Source organism: Chrysoperla carnea, chromosome 5, assembly GCF_905475395.1.
Source record: "Chrysoperla carnea chromosome 5, inChrCarn1.1, whole genome shotgun sequence".
NCBI classification, from domain to species: Eukaryota; Metazoa; Arthropoda; class Insecta; order Neuroptera; family Chrysopidae; genus Chrysoperla; species Chrysoperla carnea.
The window spans coordinates 74,372,026-74,384,049 of record NC_058341.1 but is presented as its reverse complement, the minus strand read 5'-3'; the positions used below and the strand labels follow the sequence as shown (position 1 = coordinate 74,384,049).

At 31.9% G+C, this 12,024-nt stretch overlaps 1 protein-coding gene across 1 annotated transcript; it reads left to right on the top strand.

Moving 5' to 3' along the window:
• The first annotated feature begins 3,636 nt into the window (after positions 1-3,636).
• Positions 3,637-11,463, top strand: LOC123299937 (smad nuclear-interacting protein 1). Its single transcript, XM_044882360.1, has 2 exons — positions 3,637-4,711; positions 10,756-11,463. The coding sequence occupies exons 1-2, from the start codon at positions 3,762-3,764 to the stop codon at positions 11,420-11,422; spliced, it is 1,617 nt and encodes a 538-aa protein (XP_044738295.1). The 5' UTR covers positions 3,637-3,761; the 3' UTR covers positions 11,423-11,463.
• The last annotated feature ends 561 nt before the right edge of the window (positions 11,464-12,024 follow it).

The window sequence follows — 12,024 nt, the reverse complement described above, 5'->3', positions numbered from 1 at the left end:
TGCGGTAAGGTTACGCAAATATTTTGTGTTTCAGTATAAAAACATAAATGGCCAATTTCTACTACATCGCGTCACAGGCTATGGAGGGTGGAAATAATAATAATAATCAAACTCGCTGCTATAGCAATCAAAAGCACTAAGTTTTAAAAGAAGTGCTCAAAGTAACAATAGTAAGATAAGTTGTTCGAGAAGCATAGAGAAGCATCCAAATCACACTTAAAGTAATATGAGTAAGATAAAGATCTAAACAAGTTATTAGACAAGAATAGAGAAGTTCACATCAAACACAAAGTAATAAGAGTAAACAAGTTGTTAGAGAAGAATAGAGAAGTTAACATCAAACACAAAGTAATTAGAGTAAGATAAAGATGTAAACGAGTTGTTAGAGTATAGAAAGATAGAGAAGCATTCATATCAAACTCAAAGTAAAAAGAGTAAACAAGTTGTTAGAGAAGAAAAGAGAAGTTCACATCAAAAACAAGTTCACATCACAGGTGCGTTTCTGAGTTATATTTTGCTGCTTACCGCTTTACCCTTGTTCAATTTGTCCCCTACACAAGATTGTTCTCCTTAACTCTACCTCTACCTTCCATAACTCGAATAAGTATTCATGCGCACAATGCTGTTATGCCAATGATGTGTAAAATCCTGGCAGATTAAAGCAATCGCGGCGGTACTTAATAATATCAAAAAGGCGTTTAGTATATCCTGTATATGGCTTTGATGATCTAATAGAATTAGTGTATATAATCCTTCGGTTTTACCGTGATTAAAAAAATTGCTTTTACAACGGCTATGTCAAAACATCATCTTAATTTTAATGCTTGGTGTTATCATTATTCTTGGATAATACAAATAACGATATCTTACGAACCAATGAGCATTATTTTATAGCACAAAAAGTGCGTTATTTAGGTATATGATAAAATGCGAAGCGATAAGCAAAACACATACGATTTGTGCCCTACATGCTTTCTATAATATAATGGCGAAGCGTTACTGAAAATTGCGCTGGGCGCGCTTTTTTTACTTTATTTAAAAACATGTGAACGCTAAGATACTATATGATCATTATTTTATAGCGTACAAAAGGTGTTATGTAGATGTTGGATATAACGCGAAAAGTTAGTGAATAACGCGCGGAGCTTGCTTGAAAGCTTCGACAGCTCCAGTTTGTTAGCATCATGCTTCGATAATATAACGTGATGCTTCGATAATATATGTATTCGAAGCGCGCTAGACGCGCTTTTTCTGCTTTATTTATTTTCTACTTTATTGTTTGGGGGGTGTTTTTACCATTTTAGGGAGTTGTGATGTAGATATTGAATTTTTGGAACTTTTCTGTTAATTTGACTTTATTTTGAGTCGATTGGTGGAAATCCCATGTTTCTAGTATGTATAGAATAGAAAATGGTAATTTGGATGTTTTCCCGATTTTTCGGGGGTATTACAATAGAGAAGTTTTTTTTTCGATTTTTCCCGTATGTGTCAAGCCATTCCGCGTCGAATTACTTCTCGCTCAATCTTTCTATCAAGCCTAGAAGTCTCTTACAATTTGTATAGATGAGTCAGCCAGTGAGTAAGTGAGTCAGCTTTAAATGGCGCTATTTTGTGTTTTAGACTGGCTTTGCTCGCAAAGGGGTTCCTTTTTCAAACCGTAGTGCCAACGATCTTGACTCTGCGTCACAGAAAATATAATTCCATGAATTTAAACTTACTTAAAAAAAAACCCTCCCAAATTTAACCACATTTAAAAAAGTTTCTCTCCCCAAAATTTTTCCTCAAAATTAGTCACCACCCAAACCTACCCTACAATGTCTCCATCAAAAAATTACACCCTTCCCCCGAAAATAACCCCCCATTCTACCCCCAACCAACCTACCTTCTTACATTCTCTTCCAATAATTTTCCCATTTTCGGGGTGGGGAAGGGGTGCTATAGCAATGAAAAAGTTGAAGTTTTAATTTAGTGAATCATTGATTCATTCAGTGAATTATTGATTCATTTCGTATCCTCCAACCCAATTACCCCGCTTAGCCTACCACCAACTGTTAGTAGTCAACATCAACATCAACATCAAGCGAAATTATCTCTCATACATTTGACCGAAATACGGATACTTGCACTTCATACCTAGTACTATATATACATAGAGTACCATGAGATAGGGTATCCGTATAGGGTACCATGTGATAGGTATTCCGCATGCCTAACAGGCATGATAGGGTATGAGATAGGTACTATATCAAGCATCCTGACTACTATTACAATATCTTTGAGTTCCCCTGTGTCCTTGTCATAATTATATGTGCATATATACTTATTATGTATTAGTAAGTATAAGTATGTGTATTAGACAAGGACACAGAGGAACTCACTGACAGTCTTCTCTCTCGCTTCGCATGTCGCATCCACTACAGGCTAGCGTTCTCTATCTTCATATCTCTATGCGTATAACATGCAGCAATGAAAAATACTTAACATAAGCTAGGTATATGTTCTAAGCTAATTAGCTAATGTTTACAAAAAAAATGTTTCAAACAAAAGTTGTTTAATTTTTTTATAAGGAACATTTTACATTTTAACTTTTAACCTTACATTTAAACTTTTGTTCTATTTCTAACGGTTTACAAGATGTTTCCAACGATCCCAAGACCCAATTAACCTATGTTTCTCATTTAAGAACTTGGCCTCATTTTTTACGCTTTAATAATAACACTATACAAATTTCAGCTTGATATCTCTTTTCGTTTTTGAATTATCGTGATCACAGATGGACAGGCGGACAACCAGAAATGGATGAATTAAGTGTTTTTATGAACACTATAGCAAAATTTTGTTTGTAGCACCAATATTTCTAAGCCTTACAAACTAACATTGGACTAAACTTATTATATCTAGATATATATTTCATATACCTATACAGGGTATAAAAATATTTTTTATGTACAGCTGAAATTATGGATTTACGCGTTTTTTATCAAACGCTTATATATCGAAAAGGGCGATGTTAGGAAAAAAATGACATGAGTCAAAAAGTCTTTATTGTCTAAAATAGTAAAATAAAAAGTCATATGGTTTTCATATCAAATATTTTGACTAGAATCACAAAATAATCTACTTTCGTCAATTACGAATTTTCGCTTATGTATCGATGAGGTTTGGTGAAAATTGCCACGAGTCAAAAAATACTTAGAATTGTCCAAAATATAATATCTAATGGCTTTCAAATTAAATTTTTGACCGAAATCACAAAATAATCTTTATTTTCGTCAATAATGAGTTTTCGGCTAAAACCCGCATTTTTTTTTCAAATATTTTAATCTAGAAAACGGCGTGGCTAGGTAAAAAAAATCTGGAATCAAAACATGCTAGGGATTGTCCATAATATAAAAAAAATAGTTTTTTAAATGTTAAATAAAGAAAATGTAGTGCCTGGAAGTAGGATAATTCTGTCTCAAAGGGTTCCTAGGCTATTTTGCACAAGTTATTATTGTGCTATTCTGTGTCTGTGTGTTACTTGTGTATTTAAATGGAAAGCTATGAATATTACAAACCAATGACAGTTTGTCTACATAAAAGTTAGGTTAACATAACAGTAAGTAAACGTAGAGAATTTTGATTGATTTACAAAGTTTATACAAAGTTTATAAAAAATATTGAAACAAGTTATTTTACAAATATCTAGGGACGTGGTGAATGTAAAACATTTGGTAATTTACACCTCAAGTTTATATTAATTATATATATCTTAATTAAATATGAAAGAAAAGAAACGCGCATCTCGTAAAGAAAGTTCAGATTCATCAAATGAATCGAGTGATAGTTCCAATAGTAGTTCTAGTGAAGAAGTTCAAAAGAAATCTAAAAAACATCATTCAAGTTCAGAAAATGATAGTGAAAGTCCACGTCCCACAAAAAAATCAATAACTAAACATTCAGCAAAGAAACACAAACGTTCCAAAAGTACAAGTTCATCAAATTCAAGTGATAATGACGACAGTAAATTGAGAAAAAAGAAACAAAGATCTGAATCGAGTAGCGATCACAGCGATAATGAGGTACCAGATAAAAAATATAGTGACAATGAGGATTCACGTCCTCGTAAATCCCGACATGAAATCGAGTCATCTAAATGGGATAGTCCTGTTGAAAAAGAGAAAAAATATGTTCCACGAAATCGTAATGATAATACTAGGGAATGGGATCGTAATAAATCAAATCGAAACTATGACCACGATAGACCACAACGAGATGAACGCTATCGTAACTTTAATAATCGACCATATTATAATAATCGGTACGATAATCGACGAAATGATGATGATCGCTACGATAATCGACGAAATGATGATGATCGGTATGAGAATCGACGTAATGATGACGATAGGAATTTTGATCGACCTTCGCGAGGTAATTATCATAATCGTGGTGGATATAATAAGCGATTCAACGATCGGCGAAATGATTACCAAGATAAAAGATATAATGATTATCGACGCGGAGAAGATGATAAGCGTGGAGAAGATGACCGAAACGATCGTCGTGGAGTTGATGACGATAGAAATGATCGTCGCGGTGCTGATGGCGATGATAGAAATGATCGTCGTGGTGGTGACGATGATCGTCGAAATTTTAGACGTAGTCGTTCATTTGAGAGAAATTCGGATAGTAAATCACGATTCAATAGAAACGATAATCGCCGTGAGAGGTAAACATTTTAATTACATTTTACATGCTTTTATTAAACTTTGTGTATCTTTCTGCCTGCTCCTGCACACGCCCTGCAACTACAAAATTAAGGTACTACTTCCTGGTGAGGTAGAGGGTATTCAGTTTCGATTTTTTCCCGAGAATCGAGTCAAACGGAATTGAATGTTTTTTAGTAAAATTTTTTCTAAACCCCTCATTTTAGAAAATGAAAAATTTGACCAAGGAATCGACTCCTCGTCAGTAGATTATTATGAGAGCCGGTGGAAAATGTTTGGCTAAGTGTACTTGTACATATACATGCGAACTTGTGTTTTTTCGATTTACGCCCATACAGTGTATGTATATAGTCGCATCAAGAATTACATAAAATAGTCATTCTTAGGAAGTCCTCAATAACAGTCCCATTTGAATGATTTTTTTTTATTTATTTTTTTTATTTTATTTAAAAATCAGAAACCTTTCAGAGGAGGGAATCTGATTTAAATCAGAAACTTTTCAGAAGGGGGAATCTGAGGGGGGAAAAGGCAATGTCCCGATGATATATCAACGCCCTGCTTAAATCGCTAATGATAGTACAGTGCAACCTTAATAAACGTACCTTAATATAACAAATTCCTCGGTTTAACAAATTTACTCCTTGAATTGTTCATGAGAGTCAATGTACAATATACCTTTTCATTGCGAACACCTCTTTATAACGAATTTTAAACTATCAAAATGATGTGTAAATCCCTCTAATTAACGAATTTTGTAAACATAAAACCTTTATATAACGTTCCCACTAATATACTGCTGTTCGTCACTATTGTTAAAGAGATTCAAGTTTCAATGACTCAGAAAAGTAAAAAGTGGCTTATCAGCCGCAGAAAAGCGAAACATCAATTATTACCTCTTTATAACAAATTTTAAACCAACCTAACCTCAATAAAACAAACTTCACTTTAACGAATTACCTAATATAACGAATATTTACTGGTTTCCTTCCGATTTGTTATATCAAGGTTTCACTGTAGTTTGAAATTTTGAAAGAATATTGATTTTATACTGTAGGTGTCATTTAAGAAAGGATTTTTCGAAATTCATCCTCTAAAGGGGTGAAATAGGGGATGAAAATATATACAAACCCAGAGTTCATTGCTTAACCGATTAAAAAAATTCTTTCATTTATAGAGTGCTATATTATGAGCAAGTAACATGGGCTGTATTTTATTTTCAAAAAATTAGGGTTCTACACCAAAACATAAAATCCATTATTAAGTTAAAAAATATTTTTTGTAGAAAAAAATCACGCAAAAATAACTAGCAGTTATCCACGTTGTAGCCTTCAATTCCCTTACCTTCATTTTACTTGCATTTTGTTCACTATTTAATGAATTTGAGCTTTTGTCCTAATTTTTTTGAAAATAAAATACAGCCCATGTTACTCGCTGATACCATGGCATTCTATAGGTGAAAGAATTTTTAAATCGATTAAGTAGTGAACTCAATTTGTTTATATATATTTTCATACAAAATTTATCCCTTTTTTCTTCCTTTTAAGGGAAGAATGTCGAAAAATTCTTTCTTAAATGACACCTACGATATAAAATCAAAATCTTCACGAAATTTTAAACTTCTATCATTAGTGATTTAGGCTGGATGTTGATATATCAGTCGGGACATTGACTCTCCATCAGATACCTGCTTCGGAAAGGTTTCTGATTTTACATTAAATATAAAAAGAAACATTTAAGGCTGTTGTCTTTCTATGGGCATATCAATAGAAAATTCTAAATTTTTTTATACTTATTAAGATTGATTATCCAAGATTTTCGGAAGATGGGCAAAGTCCATGTAATCGGACATCGGATTCGTAAACAGCGGCCAAAAATACTTCTTAGAGCAAACGATTGGACGATAAATATTTAGTTTACAGTTTTTGTGCAAAAAAGTGAAATTCTTGGCCAAAATAGCACGGTTTTCGGAATACGAGACAGAATCCGTTAATATAACATTAGATTCGTAACCAGCGACCGAAAATACCTAATAGATAACTATATGGACGATAATTACTTGTGCAAAAAAGTGAAATTTTGGGTCAATAATAGTACGATTTTTGCAAGATGGTAATTTCAAGGCAAAATAAACATTTCAAAAAAATTTAAGCTACATATGCCCCTTTCTGGGGCTCCTATGAATCCCTAAGATTAGGTTAAGTTGGCTGAATGTTCCTTGTGGTCCTATAAACACGTTACAAATAATTTCATTAAAATCAGTGCTGTTTCCCAATTTTTCCAATGTTTCCCGGCTTATTAGTTGTACTGTAAACATTCATGTATTTGTTCGGAGGTTAAAAAAAAATCACGTTTTCTCGGCACCCACGCATCCAAATCGGACTTACCTGACGCGAATGGAGAGGTTTTTTTGAGATTTAGTTTGTTTTATTCTATAACAACTAGACTGGTCATTCTACATTTTTCGGATCAAACCCAAGATATAGCAAACCAATTCATATAAAAAGTCGGAAATTTTCCGTAGAATTTATTGTACTATTTTTTTACACTTTTAAAGTAGGGGATCACATTCAAAATTCCGGCCAAAGTTGGTGGAAAATAGTTTCTTTTTTCAAAAAATACGCTTTGTATCAAAAAAAGTTGCGTACAAAAAATGTGCAACTTTGTATTTCGGATCGATCTATCCCAGTTAGATGTCAAAAAATTATCAAATAAACAATTTATTGAAAACAAACTGTTAAAAATTGCATTTTATTGAAAAAAATTTTAAACGACACTTTTTGTAAAAAATTAGTCCTTAACATGCTCAAAGAAGAGCGTTTTTGCAAATTTAAAAAATATTAAAAAGTTTTGACAAAAATCGCTTTTATCGACAAAAAGTCGTTTTTCTTTAAATTCCAATAGCTCATATATGCATGCCAATCAATTAATCAAGCGCGCAATACCCGAACATATTCAGGCAACTATTGAAGAATATTTTAAACACAGAAACGTTTATAAAAAAGCACGGTTATATGAGCTATCGGAATTTAAAGAAAAACGGCTTTTTGTCCATAGAAGCGATTTTTGCCCAAACTTTTCAATAAATTTGCAAAAACGCTCTTCTTGGGTATATTAAGGACTAACTTTTCACTAAGTGTCCTTTCAAAATATATATTTTTCGAAGAGAGTATCAAAAAAATGCAATTTTTAACAATTTTTTTTTCAATAAATTGTTTATTTGATAATTTTTTGACATCTAACTTGGCTAGATCGATCCCAAATAAAAAGTTACACATTTTTTGTACGTTAATTTTTTTTTTGGTACAAAGAATTTTTATTTAATAAACCTCAAAAAATTGTTTTCCACCAACTTTGGCCGGCATTTTGAATGTGATCCACTACTTTAAAAGTGTAACAAAATAGTGCATTGAATTCTACGGAAAATTTTCGACTTTTTACATGAATTTGTTTGCTGTATCTCGGTTACGAAAAATTGAACATTGTGCTCAAAATACATAGACTAGCCTAAACGTATTTTTGTCAAATTTAACATTGGGCCTCCGTAGATTAATTGGATTATACTCAAAGATATTAAATTTCACTGTTGAACAGAAACAATTATATTTAAATATAGAGTATAAGTAGTTGAAGAGAAATGTCTATTATAATACAGACTTTTTAATACGAGGATACAGAAGATTGACTAGGAGAATTCCTCGCGTTTGTGCATTAGAGCTAAAAAGAATACTTTATTTGACTGTGTATGTATACTAAGCATGTGTATTGCTGTTCATATAGTACACAACAATTTTACAATATTGTATTGAGACAAACACCTTAAATAAAAAAATCATCATAATCGGAGCTGATATTGATGACTACCAAGTAAAAACACTCATTGATGCGACAAATAGATGTTTTCATCGTTCTGTGTTTTCTATGAAATCTTAGGTTAAGCAACGAATTAGCAGCGTGATTGGATGTAAATTTCTGGTATTGAATTCCAAAAAGCTGAAATGTATTTGTACTAAATAATTGTGCGCTATTGCTTAATCAAATTGAAGTTTTTCGAAGAATTAATTTTCAGCAAGCTGGAAATCGTTTTAATATCTTCATTTGATTCTAAATGCGTGTAATCCGAGTTTGTCCAATCCCAAAAGGTGTACATAACTTTTGGAAGCTAAATAACTGACAAAGTGCAAACATTTTGCAGTTATTTGGCTTCCAAAAGTTATGCACACCTCTTGAAATTGGGCAAATTCGGATTATAAGCATTTAGAATCAAATGAAGATTAAAACGATTTCCAGCTTGCTAGAAATTTTACTTCCTTCACTGTTCTTAATTTCTATGTAAATAAAAAACTTTATATTTCTATTTAAATAAAAACTGGAACTTCTATTTAAATAAATTAACCATTAATAAATAAACCAATTAATTTATCCTCCATCGCCGTACTACAATTATATTTACCCGATAATTTTTTAAACTTATCGTTTTTAATTCGTATATCTTTGTATTCGTCAATCAAAAGTGCAGTTATTTGCGTTCATCCACTAAATGTTGTCCGCTACAAGTCACATCGATCCGTTGACTATTAGATAGACGACGGCACTGTTCGACACGTTGAATTATGTCGAGAAATTGGCGCAATCGACAGGCAACAACAGTCAACGTGTTTATAGGGCTCCAAGGAACATTTAGCCAACTTAATCTAATCTTAAGATTATTTTAGCTTAAAATTTTCATTTAGTAGGTATTTTTGGTCGATGAATACGAATCCAATGTCAGATTACATGAATTCTGTCTCGTATTCCAAAAAAATCGTCCCATTTTTGAACCGAAATTCCACTTTTTTGCACAACAAAATCGGAAAACGTATCCGATGTCAGATTATACGGATTCTGTCACGTCTTCCAAAAATGGTGCGCTTATTGGTCAAAAGTTACATTTTTTTGTCTCAAAAACGGCAAACTTAGTATTTATTGTCCAAACTGGCGATAAATCCATTAATCTCATCATCATAAGATTCGATACCAAAAATACCTCCTAGATGACAATTTTAAGCCAAAATTAGCATTTCAAAAAAGTTTGATCTACGTATATTCCCCGCTGGGACCCTATACCTCCTTATGATTAGGTTAAGTTGGCTGAATGATCCTTGGGGTTCTATGAACACGTTACAAAAAGTTTCATTAAAATCGGTGCTGTTTCCCCACTTTTCCACATTTTTTCCGGCTTATTCATTGTATTAATGCTTTAAAATGAATTTTGGCATTAACCTATTTGGGCCGAAAATCAAAATTTGACTAGAAAATTTTTATCAAATTTTGGTTTGAAAAAAATGCAAAAAAGTTGTTTTAAAGCAAAATGAAATAAGTTGAAATTTTAAAGCAAAATGCGAATAGAAGTTCGTGTTCGGAATCATTTGCAGTGTTTTTTATTTACAAGCATGCTTTACTTGGTCTAAAGTGAAATAAATAATAGTTTAAAAAAACTAAAAAACACGCTTTTATAGATGAACTAAAACGCAGAAAATAATTTCTTTAAATTAAAAAAAAAAAAAAAAAAATAGATCGTAAAAAAACGTGGGCCGATAAATTTCAATTATTGTAAATATTTTATAGGCAGATATTGGTAAAAGTAAAGTAATTACAAAATATCTTAAAAAGCACCACACGCTTTTTTACGATAACTTGATTTTTTTTATTTAAAGAAATTATTTTCTACCTTTTAGTTCAGCTAGTTACAAAAGCGTGTTTTTTAGTTTTTGTAAACCATTATTTATTTTGTGTTTTTAGACTATTATTTATTTATCGAAAATTCAGTAAAAATATGGTGGGAGCGCAAATAAATGTATATATTTACAGATATGGAAATCGTTAATTCTGAAAACATGGATAATCAAATAAACTTATTAAATTATTGTATTGTCATCAAATTATTGTATCTAATATGTTACACACTAACACACTAACATACGCACGAAGCTAATTAAAGCGTGTTAAAAATAAAATTTTACTACTCGTAATTTTAATTACTCTAGTGAATTATTTTTCTTTTTTCTAGGCGATCCCCGAAAAAAGATGAAAAAGAGTATGCTTGGGGAAAACAAGAAGACAACAAGAAAGATGATAAAAAACCAGTTGTGAAAGAGAAACCTAACTTTGGATTAACTGGTAAATTGACTGAAGAAGCAAATACTTACAAAGGTGTTGTCATAAAATATTCGGAGCCGCCAGAAGCACGTAAACCAAAACGTCGATGGCGTTTATATCCATTTAAAGGTGAAAAAGCAATGCAAACATTATATATACATCGTGAAAGTGCATATTTATTAGGACGTGAACGTAAAGTTGTCGACATCCCATTAGATCATCCCTCATGTTCAAAACAACATGCTGCACTTCAATTCCGTTTGGTACCATTTGAACGTGAAAACGGATCGGTTGGTAAGCGTGTACGTCCATATATTATTGATCTAGATTCAGCGAATGGCACATTCGTAAATAATGTCAAAATTGAATCAAGAAAATATGTGGAATTATTCGAGAAAGATGTGTTAAAATTTGGTTTTAGTACTAGAGAGTATGTTTTGTTGCACGAGAATAGTAAAGATGAAGCACAAGATGATGATGTTGTTGGTGACGAGGTAGTTGATGAGAAGCCTAAGATTAAAAAAGAAAAATTAGAACCAATGGAAGCGATTTTACCACAAGAAGCTTCTATTGGCTAGATTTTATATATGATTGTGACACGTTATATAATATTAATAATTAATATGTTGTAATTATATTCATGTTTAGCTAATAAATATCTTTTTGTTTTTCTTTTTTATAAGTTAATGATGATGTTTTATCATTTCATTTCATTCATCAACAATACTCCAACCTCCAAGAGTTAGTTCATTAACAATATTACAAACTGGATTGTAGGTTATTTAAATCGGAGAAAGTTGCAAATGGTTTTAATCTCTTCACTTTCGTAGTCTAATCGACAAGTTGAAAATGATGAAAAATAGAGATAATGCTTTTTAAAATATTATCGCACACTTGGATTTGGAATGATGTCTAGAAAAATGTGCCGGAAGCGTTTTTTAGCAGAAATTTAAAAAAAAGATTCTTAAAGAGATAGTATAGTCATCTGGTAGTTTTACCTAGAAAGTTTTCCGGGAGTTTTGAAAATGGGTGATTTTACAGATTTGGAGGTGCTCTTATCGAATTTCGCTCGGGCCCGTTATATTGGGAAAATGGCGTCGAAAAGCAGTTTTTTGACAATATCTCCTTTTCGAGCCATTTTACGAGGAAAATATATACATAGAAAATTAAACCTCAGAAA

What these genes read in the sequence shown, in the direction of transcription:
- LOC123299937 (XM_044882360.1), top strand. Translation starts at nt 3,762, where the DNA reads ATGAAAGAAAAGAAACGCGCATCTCGTAAAGAAAGTTCAGATTCATCA. An exon ending in AACGATAATCGCCGTGAGAG is followed by an intron (nt 4,712 to 10,755) that starts GTAAACATTTTA and finishes TCTTTTTTCTAG; the next exon opens with GCGATCCCCGAAAAAAGATG.